Genomic DNA, 26,847 nt, shown 5'->3' with positions numbered 1-26,847 from the left:
TAATACACTATATGTTAATTAATTGAATTTAAATAAAATTTTAAAAAACAAAAAAATTAAAAAAATAAAAATTCTTCAAGTTTACTAAAAATGAAAGACAAAGATTAACCTTCAAGGTTAGGCTTCCAAATCTTCTTTAATTTTGTTATGAATCTCTTAAAAAATCTTATTTAATTTAGCTATATCCAAGGAAAAACAATACTTCAGGGCAAAGATGGAAATATATAAGCAATCACTTAAAGAACCCTCTGAATTGATGGGAGAAATGATGCAGAAAAGTTTGAAAATATAAAGGATTTGAGGGGCTCCTGGGTGGCTCAGGCAGTTAAGCTTCCAACTCTTGATTTCATCTCAGCTCATGATCTCAGGGGTGTGAGATCATCGAACCCCATGGCTCTGCACTGGGCATGCAGCCTGCTTAAGATTCTCTCTCTCTCACAGACAGTAGTTTCAGTTCTGATGGTATAAGCAAAACAAATAAAACATGTTTATAAAAGTTGTATCTTGAAACACTGGTGTTCAACAGCTAGCAGCTTATGTGGTTCACCCCATGCATTGTTAGTGTTTCAAATTTTAATGGTTATCTCCAGCAGCTATTTCTGTAGTAGTTGCGTTTATCTTTTGTCTAACCCTAACTGAATTATCTTTTTCTCATGGAGGCGTTTATATTCAAAGTGGTGATTCTTTCCCTTAGATGCATAGGGAGAGTCACAAGTTTGATGGAGATGACAGTTTAGTAATTTATGTACTGTTGGAATTTGTGCTAGCAGCTTGAGCACTTGTTCTGTGTGCCTATGAACTTAATGCTGCTTGTCATATCCCACTTTGACTTCATGGAGAATGAATCCCATCTATTCAGCAAAGGCTACTAATACTAAGTGAATGGTATTTTCTGTGTGGAAACTGAATTTTGTTTTATTAGCCTTTAGCTAAGGAATTTTTCCACTAGGTGCTCAGCTACTAAAGAAAAACAAAAAACAAGACACAAAACTATTCTCAAACATTCATTATTAGACAACTGGAGTTTTTGCTGGTTTTGTAACCTACTAAAATGGATAGGCTGTTGAACATTTCACATTCAAAAGTTTTTTGTAGGATGGTGGGGAAGGGGGGGTATCTTCAATGTTTATTTTAAAATAAAAGAAGTTCTTGACTTAAAAAAAAAAAAAAGATTCTCTCTCCCTCTCTCTCTCTCTGCCCCTCCCCCGCTAAAAAAAAAACAACAAAGAACCAGCTTTTTACTTCACTGATTTTCTCTATTATTTTTATTTTGGATTTCATTGGTTTCTTCTATTATTTTTATTATTTCCTTCCTCCTGCTTCTTCTGCTTGCTTTGGGTTTATTTTCTGTTCTTTTCCTAGATTCTTGAGGTGGGAGATTAGATAATTGATTTGAGACTTTTCCTCTTTTTTAATGTATGCTTGTAATGTTATAGATATCCCTCTCTGCACCGCGTTAGCTGTGTCTTACAAATTTTAATTTGTTGTCTTTTCATTTTCAATTCAGCTTGATATATTTTTTTATATCCCTTGAGACTTTGTCTTTGATCCAGGGATTAATGAGAAGTGTGTTGTTTAGTTTTCAAGTGTTTGAAGTGTTGTTTTTATGTTATTGATTTTTTAGTTTGATTCCATTGTGATTGGAGAACCCACATTGTATGATTTCAGTCCTTTTAAATTGGTTGAAGTTTGTGTTATGGCCTTGTTTATGTAGTTTATCTTGTATATTTTCTGAAAGCATTTGGAAAAAATGCTTATTCTACTGTTTTTGGCTAGGAATTTCATAAATATGGATTAGATTCTGTTGGTTGATGGTGTTGTTTAGTTCTGAGTTCTTGCTGATTTTCTGTCTAGTTGTTCTATCACTTGTTAAGAGAGGGTGTTGAAGTATCCAACTTTGATTGTAGACCTATTTTTCCTTTCACTTGTCAGTTTTTGCTTTACATAATTTGCAACTTTGTTACTTGGTGTATACATACTAAATATGTATAAAATACATAGGAATGCTTTGTCTTCTTTTGTTGTTATATAATGTCCTGAAGAAATCTGTCACTTTCTTCCCCACTTTCTGGTCATTTTCTTCCCTCTGATGTCTACTTTATCTGAAATTAGTATGGTCGCTCCTGATGTATTTTTATTAACATTTGCATAATATATTTCCCATCTTTTTACATTCAATCTGCCTATATCATTATATTTGAAGTGAAGTGTCTTGTAGACAGCATACGGTTGGACATTTTTTAACCCATTCTATCAATCTCTTTGCTTTAATTGGTGTGTTTAGACCATTTACATGTAATGTAATAACTGATATTAGAGCATAAGCCTAACATTTTTTTGTTTTCTGTTTGTTCCCTGGAGGGTTTTTTTGTTTCTCTGTTTTCTTTTTCCTGCCTTCCTGTGGGTTATTAGAACATTTTTTAGAATTCCAATTTGATTTATCTGTAGTGTTTTTTAGTGTATCACATTGTATAGCTTTTATAATGGTTGCTCCATACATAACTTATTACAGTTTACTGGTATTGTCATTTTACCAGTTCAAGAGCAGGGTGGAAAACTTACCTCCCTTTATATCCCTTTACATCCCCATTTATAATTGTCTTAAAAATTTCCTCTCTAGGGGCGCCTGGGTGGCTCAGTCGTTAAGCGTCTGCCTTCGGCTCAGGTCATGATCCTGGAGTCCCAGGATCGAGTCCCGCATCGGGCTCCCTGCTCGGCAGGGAGTCTGCTTCTCCCTCTGACCCTCCCCACTCTCATGCTCTCTCTCTCTCATTCTCTCTCTCAAAAAAAAAAAAATTTCCTCTCTATATACTTAGAATTATATCAGACATAATCAGATATAATTTGGGATTCAACCATCAAACATAATTTATGAAACTCAAGAGAAGGAAAGTCTATAACATTTACCCATATTTTTGTTTCCTGTGTTTTTCTTCTTTACTGATGTCCCAAGATTCCTTTTTTTTTTTTTTCAGGTAGCCTCCACGTCCAACATGGAGCTCGAACTTACAACCCTGAGATCAAGAGTCGCACGCTCAGAGTCCCAAGATTCCTTTCTTTTTAATTGATTCCTTTCCGTTTGGAGAACTTTCATCAGCCATTCTTTTAGGGTAGGTGTACTGGCAACCAATTCTCTTCCTGAAGGATATTTTCACTGGATATAGGATTCTGGGTTAACATTTCTTTTCTCTCAGCACTTGAAAACTATGTGTCCTTCTTCTAACCTCTATGGTTTTTGATGAGAAGTCTACTGTCATTCAAATTGTTATTGCTCTATGAATAATGTGTCATTTTCACCGCTTTCAAGATTTTTTCCTTGCCTTTAGTTTTCAGAAATTTGACTATGATGTCTTTTGATGTGGATTAACAAATATGATGTCATGAGGCTTTTCCCCTATGTTTTCAGCATGTTGCTCCTCTGTTGTGCAGTTGCCAGGATCTCTCTGCTTCCTGTAGCAACAAATATCAACACTTCTCCTAAGGGAAGAAATAGAAATACTCAAAATAAAGTGAGGGACTTACTTTAAAAAAGGATGGAGAAGAAAAACCAAAGATGTAAAATGCAAGAGAAATATAAGAAACATAGAGGAATAATTGAGAGTGTTCAATATCTGACAAACACAAGTCTCAGAGAAAAAAACAAGATAAAATTAGGAATACTGTTATTAAGGAAATAATAGTAGAGATGAAATAATCCCAGATATGAAAAAGCATGAAGTGTTAAAATATATGACATTAAATGACATATATAATATATAACATATCAATGAAGTGTAAGAAAACTAAATGCATTTTCAGACATGCAGAGACAAGAGTTCATTTTTCGTATACCCTCTCAGGAATCCACTTGAGGATATACTGTAGCAAAGAGAGGGAATTTTTTTTTTAAAAAGGAGATAAGTAATCTATCAATGGACTTAACTAGGAGAGGTATGAAGACAAGATGATAGTTTTGTTCACATTTAGAGATCATTTAGTCCAGAAAGAAGCAGAAAGATAGAGGGCTTCGGGCAAGAAATATGGGAACCTGAATTATTGATTTAAAGATATTTGAAGATATGGTAAAGCCAACTGATGGAGTCTAAAATGGTGAATCTATTTGATCTTGATTCTAGGAACACTCTATTTTCAATGGCACAGGAAACACAAGAATAGATCAAAGGAGCAGAAAACACAGTCCTTACCACTAAGTAATATGGCTCTGCAATGAACAACATATTTTATTGTAGTTAAAAATATAACAAAATTTACCATCATAACAATTTTTCGGTGTACAGTTCAGCAATGTTAAGTATATTCACATTGTTGTGAAACCGATCTTCAGAACATTTTCATTTTGCAAATCTGAAACTCTGTACCCATTAAACAAAACTCCCCTCTCCTCCTCCCCCCATCCCTGGTAATCACCATTCTACTTTCTGTTTGTATGAATTTAACAACTTTAGATACATGATTTAAGTGGAATCATACAATATTTGCCTTTTTGTGATTATCTTATTTTACTTAGAATAATGCCCTCAAAGTTCATCCATGCTGTAGCATGTGATAGGCTTGCCTTCCTTTTTTAAGGCTGAATAATATTCCCATTCTTTACACACACACCACATTTTGTTTATTCATTCATCTATATGTGGGTATTCGGGTTGCTTCCATCTCTTGCCAGTTGTGAATACTGCTGCTATGAATATGGGTGCACAAATATCTCTTTGAGACTTTGCTTTCAATTCCTTTGGATATACACCCAGGAATGAGACTGCTGGATCATATAGAAGTTCTCTTTTAAATTTTTTGAGGAGCCTCCATACTGTTTTTATAGCAGTTGCACGATTTTACAATCTCACCAACACTGCACAAAGGTACCAGTTTCTCTACATCCTTACAAACACTTGCTATTTTCTGGTTTTTGATAGCAGTCATCCTCATGTGTGTGTGAGGTAATATCTCATTGTGGTTTGGATCTCCATTTCTCTGATGATTAGTGATGTTGAGCATTTTTTCATATTTTTGTTGGTCATCTGCACATCATCTTCAGAGAAATGTCCATTCAATTACTTTGTTCATTTTTTAATGAGGTTACTTGATATTTTGTGGTTTCTGTTGGGTTGTAGGAGTTCTTAAATATTATGGACATTAACCCCTTATCAGATAAAAGATTTGCAGATATTTTCTCCCATTCGATAGATTGCCTTTTCACTGTTGACTGTGTTCTTTGATGCATAAAAATTTTTAAGTTTGATGTAGTGTCATTTGTCTATTTTTGCCTTCATTGCTTTTGGTGTCATGCCCAAGAAGTCATTGCCAAATTCAATGTCATGAAGCTTTTCTCCTGTGCTTTCTTCTAGGGATTTTACAGTACAATGAATATTTTGAGAAAGAGAAAATCAGCCTCTTATAAATAGGAACTGGCCTAGCACTCACAAATGGGCCATGATCTTCTCCTGTTGAATATAAATAACTTCACAGAACATCATTAAAGACCATTGTGATAAGATGGAAACAACCACAATAAGATGACATCATGATCATGCTTGGGCAGAGACAAAAACAAGAACATGGTAAACCGCCCCCCCCCCAAAAATGACCAAGTCCTCTGTCCTAGCTTATTATGAGTGAATGCAGGTTTTTAAAAAACCAGTTACAGAGCCCAGTTACAGGGGCGCCTGGGTGGCTGACATTAAGCATCTGCCTTAGGCTCAGGTCATGATCCCAGGGTCCTGGGATTGAGCCCTGCATTGGGCTCCCTGCCCTCATCCACTCCCCTTGCTTGTGTTCCCTCTCTCTCTGTGTCTCTCTCTGTCAAATAAATAAATAAAATCTTTAAGACAAAACAAAAAAATAATAATAAAAAATAAAAAACCAGTTACAGCTTTAACCTCACTTTGTTCTTCTCATCTCCTAAATAAAATTCAGTAAGAGCCCTATAATAGAATTACTGCCATTCACTGAAAGCATCTAATCCAGGGCTACTTCCTTGAACTCTATGCAAAATCACTGAACACAAGCCCAAAACCTATAGCTCCTTTTTAAGGCGCTATTACTAAGGTAACCCATGCTTTCCCAGGATGTGCAGTCTCCCTCATTACAACAAGTCAATAAACCCAACTTTGTTCTGATGCAGTGTGTTCCTGGTGATCTTTGGCTGCAGGGCATTCATAATTTATGTGTCATTAATGGTGAATTTTTAATATTGATTTTCAGAAAACAGATCTACAGACAAAAGGGGGAATTCTTAGCTATGGTTGTAGAGTAAAAAATGTCATCAACCTTGACAAAAGTAAAAGTTAATTTGATAGAGGTCTGAAAGTGTAAGGGAGAAAGAGGTAAGAGGAAAAAAATAAGAACTGTATTCTATTCTGTCATACAAGTAAATGCAAAGGAACTGTTGTTAGTGGAACAATAAATGTTGCTAGTAGAATAATAAATAAAAGATTTCAGTTTGTGCAGGGAAGTACTGGAAAACAGTGACACAGCCATATGTGAAGGATGAATGAGAGAAGTTTTAAGTGTGCTAGGTACTAAACAACAGCAGGAAATTGAGGAAATTGTTTTAAGTTTACGAAAAAGTTACAAACACATTCTTTAGTAATAAAGAAATGAATATAAAAAGAACTAGAAATAAAAGGTTTAAAAGTACTTTCCATTGGGATAAAATGAAAAACAAATACCAAGTTTTGGCAAAAATGTGGAGGAACATCCAGACTGTACTGACAGCAGTGTAAATTGGTACAACCAGTTTGGAAAACTATTTGGAAGTATCTACTACACTTGATCTTAGCAGCAATTTCACTCCTAGGTATACACCAACAGAAAGGCATATAAATATTTGCCAAAGGACATGTATGAGAATGTTCAAAGCAGTATTATTCGAATAGTCAAACCTTGCACCAGCCCAAATAGGATGGGCAATAAATTGGGAAAGCTTCACACAATGGAATACTATACAGCAATGATAATAAAAACTAAAATTAAAAGCAATATCATGGACAAATTTCAGAAACATAATGTTCAGTGAAAGAAGCCAGACACAAAATAGTTCATACTCTACTATTCCATTGATATAAATTCAAAACAGGCAAAAACTAAAACATAGTATTGGATATTTGTTATACTTGGGCTGGTAGTGACTTTAAGGGGTAATTTGTGTGGCACCTGAAATGCTAACAATGTTTCATTTCTTCATCAAGATACTGGTACCAAGTATGTTCACTTTCTTAAAACACATTGAGCTGATGTCAGGATTTGTTCCCTTTTCTGTATGTATAGTTCAATAAAAAATGTTTGTTTAACAAAATGTTTGCCAGTGTAGATCAGAGCTAGGAAAGAAGAGTAGAAGATTGTTGCTTTTTTTTTTTTTTTAATTTACTTATTTGAGAGAGAGCGCAGGGGGGTGGGAAGGGGCAGAAGAAGAGAGAGAGAATTTCAAGCTGACTCTGAGTTGAGCCAAAGCCCCACACAGGCAGATCCTGACCCTGAAATCAAGACCTGAACCAAAACCAAGAGCCCAGGCTTAACCACTGGAGCTACCCAGGTGCCCAGATTATTGTTGCTTTTTGTCAGGTTTTCTCACACACTACATTTGTTATCATGTGCATGTATTCCTTTGAAAACAAAATTATGTAAAAACATTTTTATTTTTGCTATTTAGCATCAAAAACACTTGGAGTGTGATGAAAAATGAATAGAATACAGAGAAAAACAATATTTGATTTCATTAAAATAGCTCACCCTGACAAATACCATCAGGAGCAAACATCTCAGAAAAATCAAGAGCATGCTTAGATTTGGGGTGGCACTGTGTAAATAGATGCCATGACATAGAATTCAGTTTTTCAAAACTGGACAAGATAAAGTTCAAAGGATAAATTTACTACAAAAGGGAAATCATACCTGAAGGTGGGGTTTTTCTCCGTGACGTTCTCAAACTTGGTATTTGGGGAAATTAGAGATAAATGGCAAAACACAGGGCATTATGATCAGATCCCTAATTGAATCCACAGCTATTCCGGAAGGTGGCCTTTCCCTCTATTACTTCGACAGCGCCATGGGGCGGAAATTTGGGGATAATAGGCTTCAAGAACTTGAACTCATTTGACCCGGGGCCTTCCGTCAGACACACCTGGTACTGGTAGCTGTGCGACAGGGTCCCCGCGCCGCTGACGTCCAGCAGGTGGCCCGCGAAGGGGCCCTCGGGCAGCGAGCAGCCGCCCCCCGCCGCGGCCCGGCTCCTCCTGCCCAGCCGCACCGCCACGAACCCCAGCACCGCCACCAGCAAGAGCGACGACACCGACGCCAAGGCCACCACCAGGTGGACGGTGAGCGGGTCGGCCCGGGCCTCGGCCGCCGCCGCGGCCGGGAGCGGCAGGTAGGGCTGCGAGAAGCCGTCCACCAGCAGCACGTGCAGCGTGACGCTGGCCGACAGCGGCGGCTCGCCGTTGTCCTTGACCAGCACCAGCAGCCTGTGCCGGACGGCGTCGCGCGCGCTCAGCGGCCTGGCCGTGCGCACCTCGCCGTTGTGCGCCCACACGCCGAACAGCCCGGGCTCCGTGGCCCTGAGCAGCTGGTACGCCAGCCAGGCGTTCTGGCCCGAGTCGCCGTCCACCGCCACCACCTTGGTCACCAGGTAGCCCGCCTCGGCCGCCCTGGGCACCAGCTCGGGGCAGCGCGCCGAGCCGTTCTGCGGCGGGTACAGCACGAAGGGCGCGTTGTCGTTGGCGTCCCCCACCAGCACGCGCACCAGCGCCTGGCTGCTGAGCGCCGGCGAGCCGCGGTCGGCCGCGCCCACGCGGAACTCGAACGCGCGCAGCGCCTCGAAGTCCAGGGAGCTGAGCGCGAACAGCTGCCCGGTGGCCGCGTTGAGGGACACCAGCGAGGCCAGGGGCAGCCGCGGGTCGTGCGGCGGCAGCAGCGAGTAGGTGACCTGCGCGTTGGCGCCCGCGTCTCTGTCCGCGGCGCTCACGCGGCCGATGTGCAGGCCGGGGCTGTTGTTCTCGCGCACCCGCAGGGTGTAGGCGGTGTGGCTGAAGGCCGGCGCGTTGTCGTTCACGTCGGACACCGTCACCGTCATGTGGTGCTGGGTTTGCAGCCTGGGGGTGCCCAGGTCAGTGACGGTGATGGTGATGTTGTACTCGGCCTGGCTCTCTCGGTCCAGCGGTCTCTCAGTAACTAGGGTGTAAAAGTTCTTGAATGTGGGTTTCAGGAGAAAGGGGAGATCCTTCTGGATGGAGCAAACCATCCTACCGTTGTCCCCGGAGTCTGGATCAGAAACACTGAAAACAGCCACTACAGTCTCTGGTGAGTTTTCTGGGGTAGAGCTTGTGAGCGTCGACATGGTAAGTTCAGGGGCGTTGTCATTCACATCCACAACCTCTATAGCTACAGTGCATTTTCCTGAAAGGCCCCCGCCGTCTGTGCCTGCAATTTCCACGTTATAGTATCGAGTTGCCTCGAAATCCAATGCCTTTTTCAGACGAATTTCTCCTGTAATTTCATCTATTACAAATGGTTGAGTAACTTCATTGCCTTGGAATAGAGTGTAGACTACATTCCCATTTGTTCCTGCATCTAAATCTTGGGCAGAGACAACAACAATTAAGGAGTTTAGGGGGCTGTTCTCGGGAACCGGTACCTCATAGAGCGACTGTAAAAACTGAGGAGCATTATCATTGATGTCCACGACTTCAATGTGGACTGCAGTGGTCCCGGACCTGGGCGGAGTCCCACCATCCAGCGCCATGAGGGTTAAACTGAGCTCAGACTGCTCCTCCCGATCCAGCGCTTTGTCCAGCATGAGCTCTGGGTATTTTCTGCCATCTCCGCGATTACGAGTGACAACGTGAAAATGGGAGTTGGGGCTGATTGTGTAGTTCTGCACAGTGTTGATACCTATGTCCAAGTCCTGAGCTATTTTCAAAGGAAATATGGTCCCTGGCTGAACATTCTCTGGGATTTTTAGGAGCATTTCCTTGTCTAGGAACTGTGGGGAATGGTCATTTATATCCGTAAGTTGCAGATCAGCCTGAAAAAACTGCACCGGGTTTTCCAGTAATAACTGGAAATATAATATACAGGGATCTGTCGCCCCGCACAGCACCTCCCGGTCTAGTTTTCCATATAGCAGCAAATTCCCGGTTTCTACATCCAGCTGCAAGACCTGTTTGTTTCCTTTGTAATGGATTCGCGCGCCCCGGGTAGCTAACTCCCCCACCCTAAGCCCCAGGTCTTTTGCCAGGTTGGCCACAAAGGAGCCACTTTCTGTTTCTTCTGGCATGGAATACCTAATTGCGTCAGAGGCAGCCTCCCACAAAAGCAACAATATAGCAAGAAAGATAACTTGCCTTTTCTGTGGTGTTTTTGCTAGCGCAGTCTCCATTGCTCAGACCCAATTCAATAAGGTGCAGTTTCTTCAACTCTGTATACAATCAGCCCAGATGATTTGGTTAAATAACCTCGATTTAGATATTTCTGACGACTCGCCCTAGAATGATGTCCTCTCTGAAGATAACTGCCGCTAGATCTTACTAAAATGCTTCCTTCTTTTAGGAAGCGCTCATTGTTCTGATTCCAGCTTAATGGCGTCCGGGATAGCCATAGAGCCTTTCATTCATACTCTAGCCTGGAGCGCCACCAGGCGTCCTTACTTACTATGGCATATAGTATTTGCCATTTCACTCCAAATTACAAATTGTATACACTATCAAAGTCCTTTTAAGTCACAGAAGTGCACCCTATCGTATCTCCAGTTCTTAGGTATTGGAAATTCTAAAGAAACATTTGTTAACTTTCAGTGCAGTAATACTTTTCAGAACAAACTAAATGATATATCAGTGTTCTTCATAAAATACATTTTGAGAAGAAACTTCTTGTTGGGTTTCTTATTTGATTACATTCAAGAAATAAGTGTTAACCGATGTTTACAAAAGTTTGCAATTTTACAAAAGTTATTTTTATTTTGAAATATAACATATCAGAAGGGGTACAAGTGATAAGTGTACAACTCAATACATTTTTCAGGAAGTGAACACAGTCCTATAAGTAGAAACTAAACTAAAACTAAAATGTTACCAAAACCCTAGAAGCTCCCTTCTGTTTTTGTTTGGTCATTACCCTCTCCCCTAAAGGTAAGCATGCTTCTGACATCTATTATCATAGATTTTTTTCTTTTTTGAACTTTTATACAAATGGACTTATGTCGTATTTCTCTTTTATGTTTGGCTTCTTTTACTCAACATTATGTTTTTAAAATTCATCTGTTATATATTGTCTTAATTTATTTTATTCTCAGTGCTTTATATTATTCTATTGTATGACTGTGCTACTCTTTATCTATTCTCCGGTTGATGCACATTGGGGTTTTCCAGTTTGGTGATATTTTGGATAGTGCTGCTACCGACATTCTTGTACATATCTTTTGGTGTCTATGTGAGCATTTATGTTGAATATATTCCTAGGAGTCAGACCTCTGTGTGCAAAGATGTACACATATATTTAGCCTTAACAGATATTGTAAAAAGTTTACAAATGTGGTTTTACTGAAACCAGCAAAAAGAGACAGTTCCAGTTGCTCCATGTCCTTGTCAACATTTGATACTGTCTTTTAATTTTAACCACTCTGATGATATTGTAACTTTAATTAACATCTCCCTGATTAAATTGAGCACTTTTTTCACATGATTAATGGCCATTAGGGTACATTCTTGTGAAGTACTTGTCTTTTGTCTCTATTTACGACATTTGCCTTTTTCCTTATCAATTATTAGAAGTTCCTTATATATCCTGAATGTAATTACTTTTTCAGAAGTATGTATTGCAAATATCTTCTCCCACTTTATGGCTTGCATTTCCACTCTCTTGTGCTATCTTTGATGAACAAAATATCTTACCATTAGTCTAATTTATCAATACTTTTCTTATTTTTTTAAGATTTTATTTATTTATTTGAAGAGAGAGACACAGCGAGAGAGGGAACACAAGCAGGGGGAGTGGCAGAGGGAGAAGCAGGCTTCCCGCCGAGCAGAGAGCCCGATGCGGGGCTCGATCCCAGGACCCTGGGATCATGACCTGAGCTGAAGGCAGATGCCCAACGACTGAGCCACCCAGGCGCCCCAATACTTTTCATTTATGGTTAGGAAATCTTTGCATATATCCCAAGATCATGAAAATATTCTTGTATATTTTTTTAAATCGATTGCTTTACTTTTCATATTTAGAGCAATGATCTTCCTGAATTTGATTTTTTTCATATGAATGAGGTTAGGGTTACATTATTTTTTCATAAAAATATCCAAATGCACTATCTTTTGAAAAGAAGATTCATTCCCTATCATTTAGTTTGTTTCTGAAGTGTCAATTTATTATAAATCAGGTGACCATTGGTCTGTTCAAGACTCTTCTTTCCGTTTTTCTCTTGGTTTATCCTGGAATACCATATTGTCTTAATAACTATATCTTTTTAATAGGCTTGATTATCTGATAGGTAAGTTCTCCACTTTACAAATACCCCACATCCCTGATCATCTCCATTCAGAAGTTCTTTGAAACGATGTTGGCGTTGGCCAGTTTGAGGATGGAGTCATCTGGCTCACCTGTCCTGCGAATGGCCCCACAGCGTAGGTTTTAAACTGTCCATTGAACCTGCCTGTCATCTTCTCAACCTCGGCCTCGTTCATCTGGATGGACGCGTGATCCTTGGCGTCGATGATGCGGTTGCTGGCGGAGCATTTCCGCGGTACATGCAGCTCCACGAACTCGCCGGCGTCGTTCTGCACGTTGAGAGCGCTCCAGCTGCCAACCGCCAGGGGCGTAAGCACAGAAAGTCCTCCACTTTTATTCTTTTTCTTCAACATGGTTTTGGTTCTTATTGTCCTTTTGCATTTCTATATGAACTTTAGATTTGGCTTGTCGATTTTCACAAAGAAGTCTGCTGAAATTTTGTTTAGGATTTTATTCCATCTATAGAGTGCTTGGGGAGAACTGACATATTCCCAACATTGAGTCTTCCAAATATTGAAAATTATATATCCCTCTATTTTAGAACTTTAACTTTTCTCAGTATTTTATAGTTTTTCAGTATATAAGTCTTACACATGTTGTTAGATTTGTTTCTAGATATTTGATATTTTTTAAACTTTGTAAATGATACTCAAAATCTTAAATTTTATGATTTTTGTTGTTATCAGAAATACAATTTCTATTTGTATACTACCATATATCCAGTGGAATAGCTAACCTAATTTATTAATCATAATCATCAATAGATTCTTTATGACTTTTTATATATACAATCATGTCATTTTTTTTTAAAAAGACATTCTTATTTCTCCCCTTTCAATCATTGTCCCTTTTATTTTTTCTTTGCCTTATTCCACTGGTTAGGACCTATGGTATAATACTGAAGTGAAATAGTAAAGGCAGGCATCCTTGTCTCATTCTTGATAATTAAGGGAAACTTCAATAATTTACCATTAAAGATAATTTTTCCTGTAGGTTTTAAAATACAGTCTGAATGTTCCCTACTTTCAGTTTGCTAAATACTTTACCATGAATGTGTGCTGAATTGTATCAAATGACTTTTTCTGTATTTATTGAGATAATCCTATTTTCTTCATCTGTTCATGTGACTAATATTAATTTTCAAATATTAAATTGGATTTGCATCCTTAAAATAACACATTTTCTCATAATTTATTATTGCATTTTTATATATTTCTGAATTTTATTTCCTGATATTTTGTTTAGAATTTTCCCATCTATATTTATAAATGAGATTGGCCTCTGCTTTTCCTCTCTTATAATGTCTTATTCAGGTTTGGATGTCATAACCCATTGAAGTTATGTTAGCACCCAAATGATTTGAGAAACATTTCCTATTTTTCTATTCTCTGAAAAAGGCTGCAAAAACTGGTATTAGTTCTTCCATAAGTATTGTGGAAGAATTCCCTAGTGATAATTGGAGTGGCCAGGTTTCTTTAATAACAAGTTTAATTTACTTAATAGATATGCCTAATCAGATGTTATATTTCTTCTTGTTTCAGTTTTAGTATATTGTTTTTCAAAGATGTTTTCCATTTTACATAAATTGTCAAGTTTATTGGCATAAAGTTACTCATAATATCCCTTTTTATTTTTTAAATATCTATGGGATTGGTAGTGATGTTCCTTTTTCATTCCTGATATTGGTAGTTGGTGTTTTTTTCCTTCTTGATTTGTCTTACCTAGAGTTTTTTTTTTAAGATTTTATTTATTTATTTATTTATTTATTGGGGGGGAGGGGCAGAGAGGGAGAAATAGAGAGAAAGAATCTGAAGCAGACTAGCAGCTGAGCACAACGACCCCAAGATCATTACCTGAGCCAAAACCAAGAGTCCGACCCTTCTAGTATCAAAAACCTATAAAGAACTTAGCAAACTCAACACCCAAAGAACAAATAATCCAATCAAGAAATGGGCAGAAGACATGAACATTTTTCCAAAGAAGACATCCAAATGGCCAACAGACACATGAGAAAATGCTCAACATCGCTCGGCATCAGGGAAATCCAAATCAAAACCTCAATGAGATACCAGTCAGAATGGCTAAAATTAACAAGTCAGGAAAAGACAGATGTTGGCAAGGATGTGGAGAAAGGGGAACACTCCTACACTGTTGGTGGGAATGCAAGCTGGTGCAGCCACTCTGGAAAACAGTATAGAGGTTCCTCAAAAAGTTGAAAATAGAACTACCCTACAACCCAGCAATTGCACTACTGGGTATTTACCCCAAAGATACAAATGTAGTGATCCAAAGGGGCACCTGCACCCCAATGTTTATAGCAGCAATGTCCACAATAGCCAAACTATGGTAAGAGCCAAGATGTCCATCAACAGATGAATGGATAAAGAAGATGTGATATATATATATATATATATATATATATATATATATATATATATATATATATATATATACACACACACACAATGGAATATTATGCAGCCACCATAACAAAATCTTGCCTTTTGCAACAACGTGGATGGAACTGGAGGGTATTATGCTAAGCGAAATAAGTCAATCAGAGAAAGACATGTATCATATGACCTCACTGATATGAGGAATTCTTAATCTCAGGAAACAAACTGAGGGTTGCTGGAGTGGTGAGGGGTGGGAGGGATGGGGTGGCTGGGTGATAGACTTTGGGGAGGGTATGTGCTATGGTGAGCTCTGTGAATTGTGTAAGACTGATGAATCACAGACCTGTACCTCTGAAACAAATAATACATTATATGTTTTTTTAAAAAAAAGAGAAGATAGTAGGAAGGGAAAAATGAAGGGGGGGAATCGGAGGGGGAGACGAACCATGAGAGACTATGGACTCTGAGAAACAAAATGACGGTTCTAGAGGGGAGGGCGGGGAGGGGGTGGGTTAGCCTGGTGATGGGTATTAAAGAGGTCACGTATTGAATGGAGCACTGGGTGTTATACGCAAACAATGAATCATGGAACACTACATCAAAAACTAATGATGTAATGTATGGTGATTAACATAACAAAATTTAAAAAAAAAGAGTCTGACCCTTAACCAACTGAGCCACCCAGATACCCCGTAAGAATTTTTTTTTTTAAGATTTTATTTACTTATTTGAGAAAGAATGAGAGAGAGAGGGAGAGCATGAGAGGGGGGAGGGTCAGAGGGAGCAGACTCCCCGCCGAGCAGGGAGCCCGATGTGGGACTCGATCCCAGGACTCCAGGATCATGACCTGAGCTGAAGGCAGTTGCTTAACCAACTGAGCCACCCAGGCGCCCCCCCATAAGAATTTTTAATTGTATCAATCATTACAAAGAGCCAACTTTCAGTTTTATTGATTTCCTGTTTTTGTTTTTGTTTTTTTTTTTTTTAAAGATTTTATTTATCTATTTGAGACAGAGAGAATGAGAGAGAGAGAGCACATGAGAGGGGGGAGGGTCAGAGGGAGAAGCAGGCTCCCTGCTGAGGCAGGGAGCCCTATGCGGGACTCTATCCAGGGACTCCAGGATCATGACCTGAGCCGAAGGCAGTCGCTTAACCAACTGAGCCACCCAGGCGCCCCCTGTTTTTTTTTTTTAAAAGATTTCATTTATTTATTTGAGAGAGAGAGAATGAGAGACAGAGAGCATGAGAGGGAAGAGGGTCAGAGGGAGAAGCAGACCCCCCGCCGAGCTGGGAGCCCGATGTGGGACTCGATCCCGGGACTCCAGGATCATGACCTGAGCCGAAGGCAGTTGCTCAGCCAACTGAGCCACCCAGGCGCCCTGATTTCCTGTTTTATTTGTCATCTATTTGTGTTTATATCTGTTTTCTTCCTTCATTTGATTTCTTCTTTTTCTAGCTTCTTCAGAGTAAATCTTGGATTAGTGATTTTTAATATTTCTTTTCTAACATGTGCATTTAAAGTTTTTAAATTTCCTTCTAGGTCCCGTTTTGATGTAGCAAATCCTAATTTTTACCCAGTTCAAAATATATGGAAATTTCTGCTATTACATCTTCTTTGACCCATGGATTATATTATTTAGTTTTGAAGCACTTGGGGATTTCTTGTTATATTTTTATTTTAAATTTCATTTCATTTCTTTTTTTTTTTTTTTTAAGATTTTATTTTATTTTTTGACAGGGAGAAAGAGACAGCGAGAGAGGGAACACAAGCAGGGGGAGAGGGAGAGGGAGAAGCAGGCCTCCCGCCGAGCAGGGAGCCCGATGCGAGGCTCGATCCCAGGACGCTGAAATCATGACCTGAGCCAAAGGCAGACGCTTAACGACTGGGCCACACAGGCGCCCCTCATTTCATTTCATTGTAAATAGGCTCCACATCCAGCATGGAGCCCAACATAGGGCTTGAACTCACAACCGTGAGGTCAAAACCTGAGCTGAGATCAAGAGTCAGACACTTAACTGACTGAGCCACTCAGGTACCCCCTAGTTATATTTTTAATTCTGTCTTAATTCCAATGTCAAAAAGCATACTCTGAGTCATTTCAATTCTTTTAAATTTTTTGAGGTTTTTTTTTTGACCAGAATATGGATAATTTTTATATATTTCATATGCACATTAAATATCATGTATTCTCCAGTGTGCTGTGTATGTCAGTTTATTCCAATATGATTATTGTGTTGCTCAGATTTTTACTATTCTTGGTGTTTGTGTGTATATGTCTTCTTATTCTCTCAGGAATCAAGAGAGTTGTATTAAGTCTACTATGACCGTGGATTTGTCTATTTTTCATTTCTATTCTCTCAGTTTAACTTTATATATTTTGTAATTATCTTATGAGCATATATTCAGGCTTAGAACTGATATAATACTGGTGGATTTACTTCTTTATCATTATGAAACATCTCTTTTATCTCTATACATGTAATGCATCTTTCCTCAAAGTCTCCTTTGTCTTATATGAATACAGCTACACTAGGTTTATTTTGGTTAGTGTCTGTATTATATCTTTTCCTATTTTTTTAACTTTCAACCTTTTTGTTGTATCTCACACAAACACACATTTACATGATAGCATATACAATAGTTGAACTTTTCTCATACCTAGTCTGAAAATTTTTGGTTGTTTAATGGGATCATTTAACCTAATCACAATTAATGTAATATTTGATAATTCTTCATTTATATTTACCATCTTTTTTATTTGTCCCTAAAGTTTCATTTTTTTTGGATTATTCAGATATTTGTTATTTTTCATTTTCCTTCAATTAGTGTTTTAGTTAATCTTGTAGTAATTATCCTACAGATTAAAGCATGCATCTTTGATCTACAAGAGTATAACAATTTTTTAAATTTTACTACTTCCATGATAATGCTTAGAACTCATTAACTGTATCTATACCATCTTCCTTTTACATTATTATTGTCATGAATTTAAATTTTATATATATTTTAAATCTTTTAAGAAACTACTATTTTTGCCTTCTATAGTCAATATTAATTTATATTTACCTTTCCTGTTGCTCTTCATTTCTTCCTGCAAGTCTGATTCCTTTAGGACTGTTTTCCCTCTGCCCAATGAATTCCACTAAAAGTATTTCTTTTAGTGCAGATGTGACTGTGATTAATTCTCTTGGTTTTTGTTTGAAAACTGTATTTTTGAAATAAATATTTTCTGGTAATATAAGAGTGCTAGTCTGTTTTTTTTTTTTCCCCATGACCTTAAAGGCATCATTTCTTTGCCCTTTGGTTTCATGATTTATGTGGAAAAGTCAGCTCTCCATTTTATTGTTGCTCCTTTAAGAGTAATGTGTCATTTCTTGGTACTTGCTTTTAATGTTTTCTCTTTGACTCTGGTCTTCAGCATCTTTCCTATTATATGTCTAGGTGTACTTTGTATTTTATTTCTCTTGATTTGGTTTCCCCAAGCATCTTGAGTGGTGAAGGATTTTCACAAATTTTGGAAAATTTTTGGTCATTCTCTCTTCAAACATTGCTTATTGTCTATTCCTAGTATCTCCTCTCCTTTTAGGATTACAATCATATGTATGTTAGAGTTTTTCATTATATCCCACATATCACTAATGTTCTTTTCTGTATTTTTCATTATTTTCTCCTATGCTTCTATTTGGATGTTTTACATTGGTTTGTCTTGCATTCACTAATCCTGTATTCCTTTATGTCTACTAAGTCATAAACTACCTAAATCATTTTTAATTCCAGATTTTATTTTTTTCAGTTTATAATGAATTTCCATTTAAAATTTCAATTCTCTGGTGAAATTCTCTTTTATTTATTTTCTCTATTCTTTATTTGTAACCTATTAGTCACACTTATTTTAACATCACTGTCAGTAAATTTTAGTATTTGTTTCTTCTTTAGGTCATTTGTATTGTCTGTTTTTTTTCTCTCTAGGTTTTATTCATGTTAACCAGTTGTTGTTGTTGTTTTTTTTTGTATGTGTGACTAGTAGTTTTTTACTGAATATGGAATATTTATGTAAAAAGCTCTCTAGGATCCAGATGATATTATTTTTTTCCAAAAAGAATTCACCTTTTCCTCTGTTAACTTGATAGAGACATGTCTCATCAAATTTCATTAATCCAAACAGGCACTGTGCTTAGTCAAGGTGCTTTGCAGTCCTGATAAGCACCTAACACTCCAGAATGATCAGTTGAGAACTTAGTTTATTTTCCACAGTCCCTTCCCATGACAGGTTCTAAACCCTAATCTTTATGTATCAAGACTATCAAAACTGACTCTGCTGTTCAGAGATTTTTTACTTAGGCTTTTAGTCTTCTTCCCTGGAATGTCCCTGAGTTTGACAAGTATCTTGAGGGGAAAAATTGGCCATGGGCTTGAATCTTCCAGTCTGCCAAAGGCTACTGAAGTTGCTCTAGCCTGCAGCAGGAGCCTTTTGCCTGTTCTAAGACTTAGCAAAGTTCCGCAGGGCAAACTGACTGTAAAAGTAAGTTCATAACTCCAAGAAATCTTAGCTGTTTGAGTTCTTTTTTTTTTTTTAAGATTTTATTTATTTATTTGACAGAGAGACACAGCGAGAGAGGGAACACAAGCAGGGGGAGTGGGAGAGGGAGAAGCAGGCCTCCTGCGGAGCAGGGAACCCGATGCAGGGCTCGATGCAGGGCTCGATCCCAGGACCCTGGGATCATGACCCCAGCTAAAGGCAGACGCCTAACGACTGAGCCACCCAGGCACCCCATCCCTTTGAGTTCTTATTATATCATCTGCTGTCTGTTGCTTCAAACATATAATTTCTGAATTTTAACAAGTTTTTATGGTTGTTTCTGCTATTAGGTAATCCATCCATTCTACCTGGAAGCAGACATCCACCAAACAACTACATAACTTTTAACCTCAGCCTGCTTAAAATCTGTATTTTGCAACTTTCAGTAGTAAAGGAAGAGGGGGGGTTTTGAAGTGATGTGGGCCTTACAGTGCCTTTAGTAAAAGTTCTGCCCCCCAAACAGCATATGTTCAATTCACTATGTGCTGTACCTAAAATAATAAAGGAATTGTAAAAGATGTATATAAAAGATGATGTTAGCTAAACCTATTGTGTGTGGAAGTTATTTCACAATATATGTAATTCAAAGCATCATGCTGTATACCTTAAATTTACACAGTGATGTATTTCAATTATTTTTCACTAAAACTGGGAAGATGTACTTATAAAAGAAGCATGTGAGAAAACATAGGATTAAAATGAGCGTTATTATCAAAATATTTGGCCTCCATTCTTTATTTTTGTTTTACAACAATAGAACTGGCCGATTTTTCATAAGGTATGCATTTTGTGGAAGTTTTTTGGATCACACTTACTATTAAATTTTAATTATTGAATTTCAAAATATTGATCCATTCTACACCAAAATCTGGAATAAGGAATGATTTGTGCTTTATGAATACACACAGTAATCAATAAAATAATACACAAAGTAATTCACAAATTTACACAGAAATTCATAAACGTGGGTTTGGGTGTTTATTTGGCCAGTCTCATTTGGGCAATTACACAAATTGGACTTTTCTGACATAAACAAAAAAAGGGTGACTTGGATTTTCATAATGTTGAAATATACTGGTGAAAACTTCAATAAGATTTCTCATCATCATATATAAAAGCTATTCATTTAAATAGCTAGTAAATGGAGTAATCATTAAAGTTGACTACCATATTTTTGTCTATATATATATGTACTATTTATGTCTATAAATACATAAAACCAAAAGAAACATATACATTAAATTACACTTGAACTTCTATTTATAGGGCAAAAGGAAGGACAAGAAAGATATGATGTCCTTCATATCTTGAATCCTTTGAAAGGATTTAAGGTTTATTTAAGTATATATATATAGTATATATTAAGTGTTTAATTTTGTTCTCATTTTTATCACTTTCTCATTTCAATTTTTAGACTGGACGAAGGCTGAAAGTTATGTTTCAAGAATAACTTAACCAGTAGTTTTCCTTATTTATGTCATTATTATATCCTTAGCACAAAAAAAAGTAATTCAGGGATAAGTACAAATAATTAAATTCCAGTAGGATGACCCTTGAGATTTAAAAATAAATATTTAGGGCGCCTGGGTGGCTCAGATGGTTAAGCGTCTGCCTTCAGCTCGGGTCATGATCTCAGGGTCCTGGGATCGAGTCCCGCATCGGGCTCCCTGCTCCTTGGGAGCCTGCTTCTCCCTCTGCCTTTCTCTCTTGCTCTCTCATGAATAAAATAAATAAATAAATAAATAAAAATAATAAAAGTAAATAGATTATAAAGCAAGCTCTTCAATTGCTCACATTGTGCCAAAAGTTCAATTAAGAGGTTTTACACTTATATCGATATAAATTTAGTTGGAAACGACATGATCAGCTTACTTTGCTTATTGAACACAACATAAAACAATTATACTTCAGATTTCTTAATTCCTATTTCTATTCTATTGTCCAAAATGACAAAATAATGCTCATTTCTTATAAATGAAATTTAGCATAATTGATAAAGTAAATTTACATAAAATACCTCAAAGCTACATTGAACAGAAGATAACTTGGACATCAAAAATTAAACATCTTGTTGAGAAAGGATGTTCATGTCTGCAAAGTAATTTAAAGCGAAAATCTCCTATCACCCAATAACCTTGAATAGGCCTGAATAGAATAACCGAAACTCAGAAGAAATTCTCTGACTCTTTTGAAAGGTGGGGAGAAGCTGCAAGAAAACCAAAAGAAACATACACATTAAATTACACTTGAACTTCTATTTATAGGGCAAAAGGAAGGACAAGGAAGATATGATGTCCTTCATATCTTGAATCCTTCGAAAGGATTTAAGGTTTATTTAAGGTTCTGAAATTGTTTTAAAGGATTTTACTAAGCAATGACTTAGTTTTGGTTAGTGAGCATGCCAAATTATAGAAGATTTTCATTATTGCTTATAAATGAGAATATTTTTTTTAAATTTAATATTCATATTTATGGAACACATACAGTATGCTAGGTAAGTAGCAGGCAATTACATTTTTTAAATTCTAGCAAGTATGGCGTTCACAATAGGAAGTCACAATTTTAGTGTCTTAATATTTTAATCAAAATGCATGTTTATGTACAATTTCAGAGAAACAAGTAGGTTAAGTTATACGCTCATGGCTTTTCAGGGGCATAGCCTGGAGGATAGTCAAAAAGGCCTAGGTAGCTAAAAGAATTTCAAATACTCTAAAGATAAAGCTAATGGTAGAGACAAACACCACAAATATATAGAAATGCACAATTACACAAAAGCTTGAAGACAGTAAAGAGTTGATTTAAATAAAAATTTCCTAAAGTACTTGAGCAATTTATGGTTATGGAAAGACTAATCACCAAGAGAAGGTCAAATATAGAGAATATACATACTCCATAACCAGTGTAACTGAAAATGCTAAGTCCAATGAATATTAATAAAAGGAGGAAAATTTAGCCCAATCAGGGACATGCATAAATTTGGAATAGAGATATACATATTTAGACAACAAAATTTCTTAAAAGAAAGGCATTGCAATGGGAGTTAGGTTTGCCAAAATTAAGGAGAGGCTGACTTGACCAAATACACTCTTCAACTGAATACAAAGCTATTCCTGCAGTTGAGGTTTTCTTGAATTTCTCTCAGTGTCCTCCATCAAGAGGCTGGGAAATACCGCCTGGAGGAATTTGAACTCACCAGTCCCAGGGGCTCCCGTCAGACACACGTCATACTGGTAGCTGTGCGACAGGGTCCCCGCGCCGCTGACGTCCAGCAGGTGGCCCGCGAAGGGGCCCTCGGGCAGCGAGCAGCCGCCCCCCGCCGCGGCCCGGCTCCTCCTGCCCAGCCGCACCGCCACGAACCCCAGCACCGCCACCAGCAAGAGCGACGACACCGACGCCAAGGCCACCACCAGGTGGACGGTGAGCGGGTCGGCCCGGGCCTCGGCCGCCGCCGCGGCCGGGAGCGGCAGGTAGGGCTGCGAGAAGCCGTCCACCAGCAGCACGTGCAGCGTGACGCTGGCCGACAGCGGCGGCTCGCCGTTGTCCTTGACCAGCACCAGCAGCCTGTGCCGGACGGCGTCGCGCGCGCTCAGCGGCCTGGCCGTGCGCACCTCGCCGTTGTGCGCCCACACGCCGAACAGCCCGGGCTCCGTGGCCCTGAGCAGCTGGTACGCCAGCCAGGCGTTCTGGCCCGAGTCGCCGTCCACCGCCACCACCTTGGTCACCAGGTAGCCCGCCTCGGCCGCCCTGGGCACCAGCTCGGGGCAGCGCGCCGAGCCGTTCTGCGGCGGGTACAGCACGAAGGGCGCGTTGTCGTTGGCGTCCCCCACCAGCACGCGCACCAGCGCCTGGCTGCTGAGCGCCGGCGAGCCGCGGTCGGCCGCGCCCACGCGGAACTCGAACGCGCGCAGCGCCTCGAAGTCCAGGGAGCTGAGCGCGAACAGCTGCCCGGTGGCCGCGTTGAGGGACACCAGCGAGGCCAGGGGCAGCCGCGGGTCGTGCGGCGGCAGCAGCGAGTAGGTGACCTGCGCGTTGGCGCCCGCGTCTCTGTCCGCGGCGCTCACGCGGCCGATGTGCAGGCCGGGGCTGTTGTTCTCGCGCACCCGCAGGGTGTAGGCGGTGTGGCTGAAGGCCGGCGCGTTGTCGTTCACGTCGGACACCGTCACCGTCATGTGGTGCTGGGTTTGCAGCCTGGGGGTGCCCAGGTCAGTGACGGTGATGGTGATGTTGTACTCGGCCTGGCTCTCTCTGTCCAGCGGTCTCTCTGTTACTAGGGTGTAAAAGTTCTTGAAAGTCGGTTTCAGAAGGAACGGCAGATTATCTGGTATAGAGCAAATCATCTTTCCATTGTCTCCAGAGTCTCGATCTCGAATTCTAAAGATAGAGACTACAGTCTCAGGAGCATTTTCTGGGACGGAGCTGGTGAGTGAAGATATGATAAGTTCAGGGGCGTTGTCGTTCACATCCACCACATCTATGAATACAGTGCCTTTTCCAGAAAGACCTCCTCCGTCTATAGCCTCAATTTCCACGTGGTAAGATTTAATTTGTTCAAAATCCAGTTTCTTTGTCAGTCGGATTTCTCCTGTGACTTCATTTATTGAGAAAGTTTGTTTAATTTCATCTGATGCTTGGAACAAGCCATAGGAAACACTCCCGAAGTGTCCAGCATCTACATCTCTAGCTGAGACACTAAGTACTGGGGAGTCCAGGGGGTTGTTTTCCAAGACCTGCACCTCATATGGGGTGTGCACAAACTCTGGAGCATTGTCATTGACGTCCATGATCAGGATTCGCACTGTGATGGTGCCAGACTTAGGTGGAGACCCACCATCCAGTGCCGTGAGGGTTAAGCTGAACTCAGGCTCCTCTTCTCGATCCAGCGGTTTGTCCTGCACCAAATCTGGGTATTTCTTACCTTCACTGTGATTTCGAGTTAGAACATGAAAATGAGAATTGGGGCTGATAGTGTATTTTTGAAGACCGTTGCTGCCCACATCCAAATCCTGAGCTAATTTCAACGGAAACAGAGTCCCTGGCTGGCTGTTTTCCGGTATTTTCAAGAGCATTTCCCCAGTCGGGAATACTGGGGAGTGGTCATTTACGTCCTGGATTGATAATTCTCCTTCAAAAAATTGAACCGGCGTTTCTAGGAACACTTGGAAATGCAGTACACACGGTTCAATAGGGCCACATAGCTCTTCCCGGTCTAGTTTCTCTCTCAAAAGCAAATCTCCAGTCTGACGATCCAGCTGCAAGCGCTGTTTGTCATCATCAGACACCACCCGGGCCGACCGGGCGGCCAGTTCCCCAATTCCCAGGCCCAGATCCTTGGTCAGATGGGCTACAAAGAAGCCACTCTCTGTTTCTTCCATCACAGAATAACGAATAGGCTCAGCAAGAGCCTGAGACAAGAACACCATCAAAATAAAGACCATCACTTGCCTGTTTGGTTGAATTCTCTCTAGCGTCTCCATATTGGAGACCCGGTGCTTACATCCAATCCCTTCTAGCACTCACAGAGATACAAAATTCTGATTTCTTGTTTGTTAGAGTCCTCACAAAGTTGCTTTTAATCTTAAATTCGTTTAGTATATCGCAGTCCAAACTCGCTGGTAACCCAGCACGGCTGGCAAAGCTCCTCGCGTGTATTTTTGATTCCTTTTTGCAACAAAGGAGTGCGCGAGCTTTTTAGGGCTCTTTATTCACAATCTTAGCCTGCAGCGCCACCCTGCGTCTCGATTGAGAAATTAATATTCTCAAGTCAAAGCACATTTTGGTGGTGTCCAAATGTAAGCTATTTTTTAAAGTGTTTAGAACTTTCACAAACTTTTTTTCCCATTAAATTGAATTATTTATAAGGTTACACATTATATTGCATGAGCTAGAGTAATTGTGAGCACAAAGCAAGAGGATACCCTGGTCTCCCCACACTCTAATCAGTGGAACTTCAAAGAACTCCATTTCCCCTTTATGTAATCTAACCAGGGGAGATAAATTCTTCTAAAATTGTAATTCATAATAGTTAATATTTGTTTATTTCCAAGTAGGTGAGGAATTTATGATTATGCAAAAGTTTGTTAAGGTGTTTGGTGTCACGTGACCTCAGGGAGACTATTTTTCAAAGGGAAGCTTCTATGTCCCTACACTGCTATACAAAAAGTAGTATAGTTGAATGAAGAGGCATCTTGCTTTGTTATAAATCCTTTTACAGTGTGAACTCACATTAATTTTAAAAGGAAATCAAACAGTACTACAGTCAGATTCTCAGACCTGGATAAGAAATGAAACGGGTTTTACAGATAAGGAAACTGAAGCTCAGAGGGTAATAGGACTTGATTACTTGACTATTATCAGAATAATATAAAGACAAAATCAAGTGAGTAAGAATCATTAAATTTTGTTAAGGTAAAGGCTTTAAGCTTAAACTTACTTAGATAGATATCTCTATATTATAATAAGTTTACTTCTTACTATATTCATCCTTTGTATCCCAGATACCATATTCTTCAAGCAGCTGATATGGGCCAAATAAGAAGCCCTGATTTAAAGCATTTTAATCTGTGAGCAAAGGATGCCTCAGGCCTTGTCTATTCATATATCATAAAGAGGAGAGGCTTATTTATAAAATGGATTCCAGCACAGTGTGCAGCTATTGTGATTGCCCTGAAATAGTAAGTTAACTGAGATACAGTTAAGCAGTTTATCGGTTACAATTAGTATATTGAGTGGAGTACCACTTATTTTGGCACATACAGGATTTTCCCTTCTTAAATATCTTGGCATTTCATTTAATTACTTAATTGACTTAATAAATTATAATTCATGTTGAATGAATTATTTTAAAAGCATGTTAATACTTAAATTCTGAGTGACAGAAAGTATTAGAAAAAATACTCTTGAAAGAATCTTGGATTATGGTAGTCATTCAAAAATGTCAAATGAATAAATAAATTAATCCATTCTAATGATCATGTTTCTATTTATATAAGATTATTGCCAGATCATATATTCAGCCATGAACATGCCTGAAAATCAACATAGAATTCTCAGAGAGTATAATACATGCTAAGTACTATTCAATTAAATTTACTTTGATTCCAGTTCTAGTAATTAATTCCTATAAGAGACATAGCAATGGTAATAATAACATTAATACACTTTAGAATTCTTTCACATTTAAAGCAAATCAGAGGAGAATACAATATATATGACCATTAAGTGAAATAAAAAATGATAAAACACTGAAAAGAGCAAAAAGCAAAAATATTATTTTAGATATAAATGGAAAACAAATACCCTGGGCAAAACAAAGAGCAAACTGCTTATAATATAATAACCAAGCTCTAGTTAGATTCAAGTTAAAGTGTTCAGAACAAAACTCA

At 38.9% G+C, this 26,847-nt stretch overlaps 2 protein-coding genes and 1 pseudogene across 2 annotated transcripts; all 3 read right to left on the bottom strand.

Annotated features, from left to right (window-relative positions):
- Positions 1-7,334: 7,334 nt before the first annotated feature.
- Positions 7,335-10,699, bottom strand: LOC123842117 (protocadherin beta-5). The gene has a single exon (XM_045871529.3). It carries the CDS (start codon positions 10,367-10,369, stop codon positions 7,982-7,984), a length of 2,388 nt encoding a protein of 795 aa, XP_045727485.2. The 5' UTR covers positions 10,370-10,699; the 3' UTR covers positions 7,335-7,981.
- Positions 10,700-11,804: 1,105 nt separating this feature from the next.
- LOC135365360 (small ribosomal subunit protein eS21-like) lies at positions 11,805-15,386 on the bottom strand (annotated as a pseudogene).
- Positions 15,387-18,988: 3,602 nt separating this feature from the next.
- LOC135365359 (protocadherin beta-4-like) lies at positions 18,989-25,135 on the bottom strand. Its single transcript, XM_064596008.1, is given in 2 exon segments — positions 18,989-22,605; positions 22,607-25,135. Coding segments are annotated over 2 exon segments (2,385 nt in total). The 5' UTR covers positions 24,940-25,135; the 3' UTR covers positions 18,989-22,553.
- Positions 25,136-26,847: the final 1,712 nt, after the last annotated feature.

This window comes from Mirounga angustirostris, unplaced genomic scaffold (genome assembly GCF_029215605.1).
Source record: "Mirounga angustirostris isolate CCGP_5_RB_7025 unplaced genomic scaffold, mMirAng1.0.hap1 SCAF_7, whole genome shotgun sequence".
Lineage (NCBI taxonomy): Eukaryota > Metazoa > Chordata > Mammalia > Carnivora > Phocidae > Mirounga > Mirounga angustirostris.
Note: the sequence above shows the minus strand (reverse complement) of the source record. Positions and strands in the feature narration are given on the sequence as shown.